Here is an 11,779-nt window from a genome sequence, read left to right on the forward strand (position 1 = left end):
TGAGAACATGGAAGAGTCACAGGGAATGAAGAGTACTTAAGTAAAACTACAAATGACGATGAATGCAGGCAGGAATAATGAAGAGTAAAGGCGAGGCGTGATGTTTACGAGTGGAGTAGGTGTCATTGCCGCGGTCCTATAAAAAAGACTGCTTTATCAATTCAGCGTGGTAGTCTGGATGTGTTCCTCGTCGACGTCTGATGACTACGAGTGCGACTCGTGCGATCGCTGCTTCACGTCTTACCAAGCCCTGCACTCTCATCTCCAAAATTCTTCCAGACACAATTACTGCTCCGATTGCCGCCGTGATTTTATTGATGCTAACGCTCTTCGTAACCACCTCGCCTCTAGCATCCACCAACCCAAAGATATCCGTTGCCCTCGTTGCTCCTCCTCTTTCGTATCCGCTTCCGCCCTCACTAAACATGTTCGTCGTTGCTGTTGCATTTGTTCATTGTGTTTGCGTGCATTGCTTGCCTTCATTGTTTTGCTAAATATTGTCGGCTTGTTCTGGTAACGAATCGTTTTGCTAAGGATTGTCCGCTTGTTCAGGTAGAGAATGGTAAATGCGTTAACGTTACCCATAAACAAATAGTGCAGTCTGTCCGACGTTGGGAGGAGATTTCTGGCAAGGGGAATCTCTTGACAGTTCCTCGCATAGGCTGGCGTGATAGTGGCAGGTATGTGCTTGAATCTGTGTACTGTGCTGGGTCCTAAGCTAATCTGTCAGCCTCAAGCTCGCGACTGTCGCTGTCTTGCAGGGAAGACGTACCGTTGCGAACAAATATCGTTGCAACGGAAGCAACTTTCGATGGTGAAGACTATGTATGTCCCCTGTGTTCAAGGTGTTTTCAGTTCTTGCAGAGCCTTAATCAGCATCTGAACTCCAGTGTTCACGAAAGCTCGGAATTCCGATGCCACAAATGCCTGAAGACGTTCAGAGGTGAGCGTGATACCCAAGCCGACGTTAGTTTCTTTCAAAATCCTCAAAATAAAGGCATAACTAATGGGCGTTTTATGGTGATGTGTGGTGAGACAGACTTCTCCGCGTTGATTGCACATCTAGAATCGGAGGTTTGCGGGGGGATGAGTGTCAAGAAGATTAGAAGAGTTGCAATGCTGGTGCACAAGTTCGGAACGCTGGCCATTAGGGACAGATAAGCTATCTTAGATTTGGGCCGTGAACGTTACTCTCAGAAAACAAGGCTGCGACCAGCTACACTTCCATCAATATCAATCACCCAAGGCTTGTTCAAACACAAAAAATAGCTATTTCAGTACTTTTGCATGTTCAGCTGTCGCCAAGGTCGTCTTTTCCTTTACTGTGATCGCTTGAGTAGTTTGACTTGTTTTCTGATTTCTGAACATTCTAACGTCTGTCTCATAAGACATTTTGGTGTGGATGCAGAGTCTTTGGATTTTATTTATCTTGGATGTCCACGCGTTTAACAAGTCAAAAGATATATGCAAAGTTGTAGAATGTAGGAACACTAACAATTGCAAATGTTTCAAGGAGGTCAGAGTTGGGGTAGACCTCCAAGGTGAGGGGGAAGGATGATAAGCTCAACTTCGAGGTGAGAATGTACCGTTTTTGTTAAGAGGGTTAGAGGTGAATGTTTCAAGGATGTTAGAGTTGGAGTAGATCTCCAAGGTCATAGAAACAAAACTTGAGACAGTTAAAGTTGAAGCCCAGGTCTAGGGTGAGGATGAGAAGTCTATAAGTCTACATCTAGGTGAAGGGTGTGGTGTTAAGAGTAAAAGCTAGGAAAAGTGCAATTGTGGAGGACAAGGGTGAGTGCTGTAATGTGGCAAAACTTGAGAAGGTAAGACTTGATGACCTTTAGGGTGAGGTGGAAGGATGGGAAGCTGAAGACCAAGACCAAGTCCACAGTGAAAGATGGGATGTTTGAATGTGGGTGAGATGTCTAGGTGAGAAACGTGAGGGTTTGTCATATTTGGTTTCATTAATGCTTAGCAAGCGGTGGGGATGTTGTGGGAAACACTTAGCAATGGGTAGATCGTATGATACACGATCAAGACCTTCTCTAAACCTTAGCAGCATTCTTCAAAACATAATATCCCTTTGTTGTTTCAGATCTCCCAAATTCTGCTTGCATAACATCGTCTGTTGCTTTGTCCCAAGTAGTCTCCCCTGTATTTGCCAACAAAAAATGTTCTGCAAAAAACTCAACTGTGATCTCCTTCTCTGTTCCTGTGACTGAGTTCGCCTTCTGCGTTGTCTGCAACACACTCAATTGTGTTGGGCCATCCAATGCAATCCACGAAAAGTGTAGGAAAGGTAGAAAGACAATGTGAGAAACACCAGATTGCATCCTAGATACCCATGGAGGATCCCACGAAAAGGAAAAGAGTGTAAGAAAGGCGGATAGATGATGTGAGATGAACTCCAGATTGGGTCCTGGATACCCATTGAGGGCTCCTCCTTCAAGATGGAGAACTATCTGCTCTTCCCTTTGGAGAAATGGACAGAATGTGGAACAGTCTAAAAGTGAAATGAAATACCAATGAATAGTATATCTATGTTAGATACATGCCCAAAGTGGGTAAAGAACTCCAGCCATTGACCTTTACCACAATGTGAATCCAAGAGCTACAAAGATGGAACTTTGTGGGCACAACAACTGAGGCTATTGCTGTACATGGGCTAATGATGTGTGAGATAACAACAAAAGAATGCTGCAAATGAATGCCAATTCAATGTTCCTGTGGTATGTGTGCTGCTGCTGTGTAAGAATCTTGCCCAAATGTGGCAATGAAAACTGAGATCTGATAATGCTTCAACTAGGTGTCAATGGGAACAGAAGCTTGCTGCAGTATATGTAGGCTATGATGCAGATCTGCAGAAGTGGTGGATGAGGTGGCACAGCATTAGAGGTGTTAGGTGCAAATGGCTGAATGCCCAAAAGAGGAGGGAGAGGAGGCAATGATGGAGATCTGCAGAAGCGGTGGATGAGGTGGCACAGCATTGGAGGTGTTTGGTGCAAATGGCTGAATGCCCAAAAGAGGAGGGAGAGATGGTTTATATAGGTTGACCAGGGCTGGTAGAGGGTTGGCCAGATCAGCCCCAAACTTTCCTGATTGATATATGCTATAGAACTACTTAGGCTGGCCCAAGTCAACTTTTTTAGGTTGGCGACCTTAGACGGTTGATTGGCCAAATTTGGTAGTAACCTTTATTTTTTTGTATGGTCAGTCAGTCACTTTAGACAGCTGATTGGCTGAGGATAAATCTAGTTGTCTCAGCTTTGTCCTATTCTAGCTGGAGGGCCACAAAGTCACTACAATCAGTCAATTTAGACAGCTGATTGGCTGAGGATAAATCTAGTTGTCTCAGCTTTGTCCTATTCTAGCTGGCGGGTCACAAAGTCACTACATGACAAAAGTATGTGTGTACATAAGTACACATACATATGTCTAAAACAAATTTATGTGATTTGAACCCAGGATCAGCTGTTCATGACATGTTGGGCTAGCCAGCTTGGCAGGCTTTTTTTCACACAATTGTATGCTTACTTTTGTATACGTACAAATGTATGCATACTTTTGTGGGGGCCACTTCTGTGCCTCTATGTAGATGAGACAAACTGGAGACGACTACATATATCCACAGGCTGGCTGATTGGCCAAGTTTGGTAGTGGCCTTTGGTTTTTTGTATGGGAATATTTGCTGCCCCCTTTGTGCCCTTTTTTTATGCCTTGCCATGTAATGCTTTTCTGATGTTCCTTTGTCTAACATTATCCTGGGTTTTTTGTTTTAAAAATGATAATATATTCAATTCATAACTAAGCATACAACTGGTGGGATAGTAAGTACTCTTTCCCAAAGCTCATCAATATGAACAAAGAACCATGGTTGTGGACTAAAATGCCACATCATCCCATGGGTAGTGAAATGCGAAAACAAGGACCAATCCTAGGTTCTCAAAAATTTACTAGTGTGAACTATTATTCAGTAAATGTGCCACATTGCTCCCTGACACAGGAATATGTGTGAGATTTCCTCTTTTAACTCTATGGTTACTAGTACATTCAGCGTCGTTGCTTTCTCTTTGTTGGCAGCCTTGATCTCTCTTCCATCTGCTCAGATCTAGCTCTCGGTTCTCTTGCTCAGCAGGCCATCTCTTTGCGTCTCTTAGTTGGCAAGAAATTTATAGGTTTTTTTTGTGACCAAGTCACTCGGGCTATGGACAACCTATTGCTTCATCAAGAGCCACTCCTCCCCTTCCTTCATCATGTATCGGGTTGGCTCCTACTATCTTCACCCATGTGCCTTTATCCAAGATTTACTTGATAGTTTTCTGTTGGCTCCTTGGCTCCAGCTCTTGTTGCTATTGCGATACGAAGACATTGCAATGCCCCCTCCGTCCACTCCCTATCGAGCCGATTTACAACAGATCTTGTTCAGGCACTCCTAGGTTTCTTTTATCGGTAGCCTCTTCTTCTTTTCCCACTCTCTCTTTCTCTTCTATTCTCTTCATGGCGAAAGAAGGTGAAACCTCCAAGTGTGATGCTTTCGATTTCTTTTTTGATGATTAGTCTAGTGCTTTCAACTTCTTTCTCGAGTTTCTCTCTGAGGACAAGCTCACGAGTATTCTCACCCTTCCTACCTTCCCTTAGGATTGCAAGCTGGATGGTATCAACTATGGAATCTAGAAGGTGATGATGCAGTCAGTCCTAGAGTCTTATGACCTTGACGAGGAGAGCTCTTAGAAGGTTCCTCATCTTGATCCTGATGATGAGCTTTCTTCCACGCGATGGTATATGGTAACATCTTTCCTTCCTCTATGATCATGTTATGCCCATGAAAAGGCTTGCCTTGGAGCTTTACTTGCATCAACTTCATCTTAAGACATGCAGGCCCAAGATGCAAGCTCTTCAATAAGAAATCCTCCAAGCTGGCAAAGCTATCTCTTCTAAGGACATGGCAATTATGCTTCTATCTCACCTCTCAGATAAGTAGTTCACTTTTTATTCCTCTTTGTTGATCATTGAAAGGATGAATGCTATTACATGGGAGAAGCTTGTCCCAATGGTGTTGAACCAAGAAGAGTTGTTCCTTCAAAATTCCAACCCAAGATCCAAAGCCTTACCCGGCAAGAAACCAACCAATCATCCACAATCTAAAGGCAAAAGTCCTAGTTCTTCACGTCCCAAGTCTCTTGATAGAGGGGGCTCTTCATTTGGGAAGTTCGATAAGAATTGCAATCATTGTGGCAAGTTAGGATACTTTTGATGATAGTGTCCTCTGTAGCAAACTCAATCTACTTTCTGACTAGGAAAGAGGACTTGCCTTCACAATGGGGTCTTGGATGTCCTTTATGGAACTTTCTGAAGAGTGTAAATCTCAAGTTGTCAATCATCTCAAAGGGAGTGCTAGGAGAATTCAGCAGATAGAGAGGGCTATCCCTGAGGATTGTCCTTCCTCCCTCTTCTCATCCCTGGATGGGTTCCTTCTCAGGCACGAGTGTTCCCTTGTAGGTTATTGCTCTTTGTTCACAAGGGAATAGCTTGGTGTTTGGTGTGCAGACTAGTGGCAGGCTAACTCAATCTACTTTCTGACTAGGAAAGAGGACTTGCCTTCACAATGGGGTCTTGGATGTCCTTTATGGAACTTTCTGAAGAGTGTAAATCTCAAGTTGTCAATCATCTCAAAGGGAGTGCTAGGAGAATTCAGCAGATAGAGAGGGCTATCCCTGAGGATTGTCCTTCCTCCCTCTTCTCATCCCTGGATGGGTTCCTTCTCAGGCACGAGTGTTCCCTTGTAGGTTATTGCTCTTTGTTCACAAGGGAATAGCTTGGTGTTTGGTGTGCAGACTAGTGGCAGGCTACTCAAATCTTCACAAGATGCACTTTTGGATTTTCCTTTTTAGCTGGTCAGGATTATAGGCCTTGTTGAGCATGGTCTTGAGTCAAAGTGGTACATAGACCCTGACCCCCTTCTTATTGCCCTAGGTTCATGGAGGCTTTGGCTTTATGGGGGTACCCCCATAAGATTTTTACAATGGGATCCAGGGGATGGAGATGGATTGATGTAGATAACAATGAAAAGTCTATGATGTGCTTCAGGTACACCATGGCCAATGCCAAAAGATTTCAGCTCTCCAAGTTGGATTGGGGACCTTCTAGAACTCCTCATTGGGAGAATTTTCAGATTTTTGAGGACCTTCGGAAATATTTTTGGAGGAGGCTTTGGAAGTCTCTAAGGAATAGGAAAGTCGGTATGTTTTTTTGGCTTTCAATCAATGGTGGAATTGCAGCAAACCTTTGGAGGTCTAGATCAGGTGTAGATGCTACATGCCCTTTATGTTTGACTGCAGTGGAAACTATTCAGCATTGTTTATCGGAGTGCAGGCATGCTAGGATTATTTGAAAAAGGTTGGCCATGTTATTTTGCTCTTTCAAATGGTGCCCTTGCTTTATGACATGGGGTTCTATTGCCTGGCTTTCTCTCTCAAGACCTCAATTATTTTATGAGAGGCATGACCTCTCTTGGGCTCTTTCTGTACATGGCAGGTTGTATAGGTTTGCCCTTTAAATGTTGTCCCACTGCACCCTTTAGGAGGGCAAGGGATTCAGTGGACACCTCCTGGGAGATTATAGCTAGCCTCACAACTTGGCACATTTGGAAAGCAAGATGCATTGAGGCTTTGGATGGTTCCTAGGTTCACCCTTCTTCTACTTTGGTCTTTCTTACTTAATAGAAGTCTATTTTATGAAGAAAGATTTGTGATTTTCTCTTGCCCACTAGGTCACATACCTCTTTCTCCCCTTTTACATTCTTGCAAGATGCTTTTGTGAAGGTTTTTGGGTAGATCCATTGTTGGCACCCGGATCTAGTGGAAAAAATTTTGTCGGTAGGTTTTATGGAGGTGTCAAGCAATAGTTTGTGGTGTATTCACATTGTTTTTATGTTGGCAAGGCGTGCATAAGTTGCACTTCAAGTCGCTCAACATTGAGGAAAAGTTTGTCTTGGTTCTCTGAAAGAATCACTTGGCAGACCATTTGGTATCAATATCCCCCCCAAAACGCGCCGGGGGGCCTTTTTGCATACTTTTGGAAGGTTTGTAGGTAAATTTTAGTTGTTTTTCTGCTGCGATTTGTTGGCTGGTTCAGTTGGCATTTGATCTCTGGTTGGTCAAAGTATTCTTGCTGCAAAATTTGGGTATTTTTCTATTTTATAATTTGTCCTAAGTCGCTTGGAGTATTGATAGTGTATAGCTTCATCAAAAGCCACTCCCCCCTTTCCTTCATCACATGTGGTTGGCTCCATCTTCACCCATGCTATTTATCCAAGCTTTTCTAGGCAGAGGTTTGTTGGTTCAGTGTTTTATAGATCCACATTTTCGCAAGGTTGTTTTTCGATAGATCCTTTATGCACCAACAGAGAGCACAAACTAAACATGGCTAATAATGCTCATTGGAATGTGCAATTTACATTTGGTTCATTAACAAAGTCCTTTGGGAACTTGTTCAAAGCTTTGAAAAGAAACTGAAGTATCTTGAAAACCCGAAGAGATGGACTACAGATTAAGAGGAGGTCCAAGAATGGGAGGAACGAGACTCGAAGGCCCACTCAGTCTTGGTCCACACCATCAGCTCTCTTGGACTGTGCAGACTTTAACCAATGTGCAGCAGAGGACCTTTATGCATGGCACTCTGTGATGAGGGAAGTTACACTCATTGGGCAACTGTTCAATCTTGAGTTTCCAAGTGGAAGTACAATGCAACCCTTTTTTATGGTTATTTCATGGCTAGCTATTGTCGACGGGAACGGCTTTGACTTCTTTCAAGCTGGCATTGATTATCATGAAGCTCCCACCTTGATTATGGTATGGTCTCCTGAGCATTGAGGTGTTAGGTCACAAGTAAGCGGTTGAATTTTGATGACCTAAGCTCCATGTTGCTCAAGGAGTCCCTTCCCTTGTCCCAAGGCAAGTTGTCAGTTACTAAAAGAAGCAGTCCACCTTGTAGTGATAAGATGTATACTAGCATGGAGAAACCAAAGAAGAGCAGAAGCAGGTGTTACAAGTGCAAGAAACAAGGTCACTTGGCAAGTGATTGCAAGTCCAAGAAGGATGATGACTCGTCAACTGATTGTAAGTCGAGCTGTTGCGCATGTGTTACCATAGAAGCTGCTATCCCTTTGAGGGCAAGTTCACCCTCCCATGAGCTCATATCCAGAGAGGGCATGTGGGAGGATGGGTGATAGGTTGCCTTTGACCCTTATCAGTTGACAGTCTAGGAGGCAGCAATGGCAGTTTTGGAGCTATGGATCGGTTGTGCTCAAGTTCATTGCTTGGATGTGTAGAGACTATGGAAATTGTAATTATGGAGTTCGAAGTTCGAGGTTTTGTTGATAAGAGAAAAGAGGGAAACTTTGGACTGCTTTAAAGCAAACTAAGATGACCTAATGAATACAAATTCTACACTCAATCAAATGATTCGCCCTCTCTCACAAAACTTTAAGACAATTTAGCCAAGATTAAAACACCTTAACTAGATTTTTTTTTGAACACCATGGAAACAAAGAACAATGATACTCCAAATATATGTTCAATACCAAATGGTGGATAGCTTGCCCATTGATGTTAGTAAGTATACTATTGTACCTATGGCAGACCCATATGGAGGATAGAGTAGCTTCACTAACTCAAGTGGGCCTATGCAAGCACCAATTGAGACATAGAGATTTGGCAGTCCTAGAGGGGTTTTCTTGTTACACATTAGTGATTTCTTAATGAGCTAATGAACACCTTTTAGAGAAAGGTTTTCCAAAGTCGGGATGGTCCCGATTTTGCGGGAATTTAGGCTATAAGGAGGAAGTTGCGTAAAGTGGGGACCAACCATTGATAGATAAAATTTCCAATTTTGCAACAAAGAATGTGCTTTGTCAACCCCACCTTGCCTGGGCTTCGGGATGGTCCCGATTTTGCGGGAATTTAGGCTATAAGGAGGAAGTTGCGTGAACTTACTTTTTACGTGTTAGTCCATGATTTCATGTAGGTGATAAGAGGGATAGATATGTATAAAACGGGTGTGAGGTGGACCTTTGACCATGTGAATCTCTAGAATGGCTTTAGAGATCACGTACAAAAGGGAGAAGGATTGAGAGGGGAGCTGGTTGTACAGTTTGGTGAGTAGGAAAGTAATAAGCAGGCTGAAATGGCTTTCATGTGCATACATGTGCGCTTCTCCTCCTTCACCCTTTTGTGAGTTCCATTGATCAACAAGCATAAACACATAATTAATATATGATCATTTCATTTGGTGGAGACGTCGGGTATTGATCCCGGGGAGAAGAGCGTGGGATTATGTGATCACAGTTTGACGAAGCTCATTGCTAATGGGAGTCAAACAAAGGTTCTATGTATAAGGAAGAGATGATCAAGACTAGTGACACCGGTGCTTTCTGTGGCTGCAAGGAAGGATGGCAATTGGGGATGAAGATATGCATGATGTTCGTGTGGGGTCTCTGCACGTAAATATCCGTTATTGGTAACTGGTGTTTCTGAGGGGTATCGTCATGCGTTCAAGATCTCTATCCAGGTGTGACATACAGGTCGCAGCCGCTCTTTTGGGAGGCAGTGTGGTTGCTAGGGAGCTTGATTTGTTTGTGATGAATTGGATGGGTTTGAGGAACTAAACGGATGGTGTATCATCAGTAATCATGTCAGAATTGCATTCTTTGGTACTAACCAATATACAAACAATATATTACTCCCTGCACTCTCCTTTTCTGTTGTTTGTATTGCAACAACAATATCCGGCACTCTTACATGTGGCAGGCAGATGGAATAGAGTGGATATTAGCATCTGGCATAGTCTGTTCCTTGTGCTTGTTGATTGTTCAAGACGATCAGTCATCCGTCGAAGTTGACTTATGTGGTCTAGTTTGATAGACTGGCGGAAAAAAGAAACCGTCATTTTTAGGAAGCAAGGCAGATACACAGATTAATATGCATGCTGGAGAAGTGTTGTTGGAAACACCCGCGTGTTGACGGAGAGAAACATGATGACCATGTTGTTACGTTGGGAGAGTTTGATATTGTGAACTTCTGCTTATACATTTGTCTGCTGCAGATGCAGGAAATACTTGGGGGAAAAGCAAAGAAGGATGGAAGTATTGGTATTTGGTGGGAATTAAGTGGCAAAATGGCAAGATGCTTAATTTTTCAGGGAGTTGGTTCAAGGGAGTTGACCAACAACCTTGTGCATACTGAAGCCTCAATCTTATGTTCTATTGGGAGGACTGTTGACTGACCCTGTCAAGTGTTGAAGGTAATGGGAGGGTTGACCTTCGGGTCATTACAAGTAGTCTACTGGTTTGGATGTTGCTGAGCAACTTAGAGCAGCTTGGAAAATCCATTTCATGCAAAGGAGTTCATAAGGCTATGAAAAAATGTTATACTACTGCTTCGAGTGTTGAAGGGTACAATCCGAGTGGCGTACAAGGTTTTCTTTGCCCCAGGGCCTGTAATTAGCTTTCTTTGTGTGTTCTTTATAGGAATTTGAATTCAAAATCCCTGTGTCAATTGTAGTTTGCCAGCTCACATATGTTGGGTAAAAAGAAGGGAGCAACTGATGCCAAGCATGTTAGCATCGATGTGAATGATCAAGCTCCATTAGTGATAGCTTCCATAAATGGCATACCGATCAGAAATATGTATGTTGATTGTGGTACGGCCATCAATGTTATTAGTGAGCAGACCATGAAGTTGGTTGGCTTAAAGTTTTTTTCCCAGTCTCTATAAAATAAAGAGCTTCATAGTTTTGCAACTTGAAAGTAATCAGAGGAACATTTGATGCAACACGGATTACGCTGCACTGCTGGGAGCTCCGGCTCCCCATCTCCTTCACACTACCTCCCTCCTTCCCCTCGGGCTGCCCCCCCTCGCGAGCTCCATACACCCACCTCTTCGTATGCTGCTCACCCCCCCTCCTTTCGCCCGTCCTTCTCGCCACGTGACCTGGCTGGAAGGCCCCATACATGAGTGCCTGCTGCGAGCTCCTTTGCTGTCCCTGCAGTTCGTTGACCCCTTGGGTTTTCTGTGTGCTGCTTCGAGCAGCATTTGTGGGCTGGTTCTCTTTGTGGCTAATCTGCTCCCACGGCTCCACTCCTAACCCCTCCCATTACCTACATCTGCCTGCCCCTGCCTGTTAGCCACCACACCCTATTCACTCTGCCCGCGACACAGCAGAACAGATTGTCGGCCTGCTTAGCTTCTGCCTGCAATCTAGAACCTCTCCTCCACGTCGCATTGGACCTCTAGGAACCTCGTGTGCTGGCCTCGCAAGAGGGTTCATGTGCTGGTCTTGCAAGAGTAGGCAAGCAGGGGTCTGTGGGCTCCTCTTTCCTCCACACCCCTAGTTGAGCCATCTTCATCTCATCCTTTCTCTTCGCGATTTCAACCCTTTCACCTTCGTGCGTGAGCTTTCAGTTAGTCCCCTTCGATATGATGGCTTCTAGCCTCGAAGTGGTGGCTCGATAGGACCCCCCTTCATCCAAATCCTATTGAGTTATTTTGACAGAGCAGTAGACCACCGTGGTGTGGAGGGCCACTACAAACTTCGCCAATACCTCGATGTATGGGGCATGTCATAGGGTATACCTCCTCACGAGTAGGTATTTGCGACTGGCTCTAGCCCACCCTGATTCTAGAGGATAGTCACATAGAAGATGTCGGCCTCATGGGTAGAGGTATCTTTTGGCTTAGGCTCTCTCTAATCCAAGATCCATGAGCACCCTGATAGTCAGTTC

The 11,779-nt window shown here is 44.0% G+C and overlaps 1 protein-coding gene across 2 annotated transcripts; it reads left to right on the forward strand.

Moving 5' to 3' along the window:
* The first annotated feature begins 44 nt into the window (after nt 1-44).
* LOC147894493 (uncharacterized) lies at nt 45-10,467 on the forward strand. Of its 2 annotated transcripts, none has more exons than XM_087385251.1 (5): nt 45-427; nt 553-680; nt 762-943; nt 1,040-1,306; nt 10,102-10,467. In XM_087385251.1, the coding sequence occupies exons 1-4, from the start codon at nt 179-181 to the stop codon at nt 1,159-1,161; spliced, it is 681 nt and encodes a 226-aa protein (XP_087241377.1). In that variant the 5' UTR covers nt 45-178; the 3' UTR covers nt 1,162-1,306; nt 10,102-10,467. The 2 variants fall into 2 exon arrangements, with proteins under 2 accessions (XP_087241377.1, XP_087241378.1); XM_087385252.1 differs by having other exon boundaries at nt 49-332.
* The last annotated feature ends 1,312 nt before the right edge of the window (nt 10,468-11,779 follow it).

The sequence above is a fragment of the Dipteris shenzhenensis genome, chromosome 14 (genome assembly GCF_047967505.1).
Source record: "Dipteris shenzhenensis isolate YYH24624 ecotype China chromosome 14, Dip_SZ_1.0, whole genome shotgun sequence".
Classification (NCBI taxonomy): Eukaryota; Viridiplantae; Streptophyta; class Polypodiopsida; order Gleicheniales; family Dipteridaceae; genus Dipteris; species Dipteris shenzhenensis.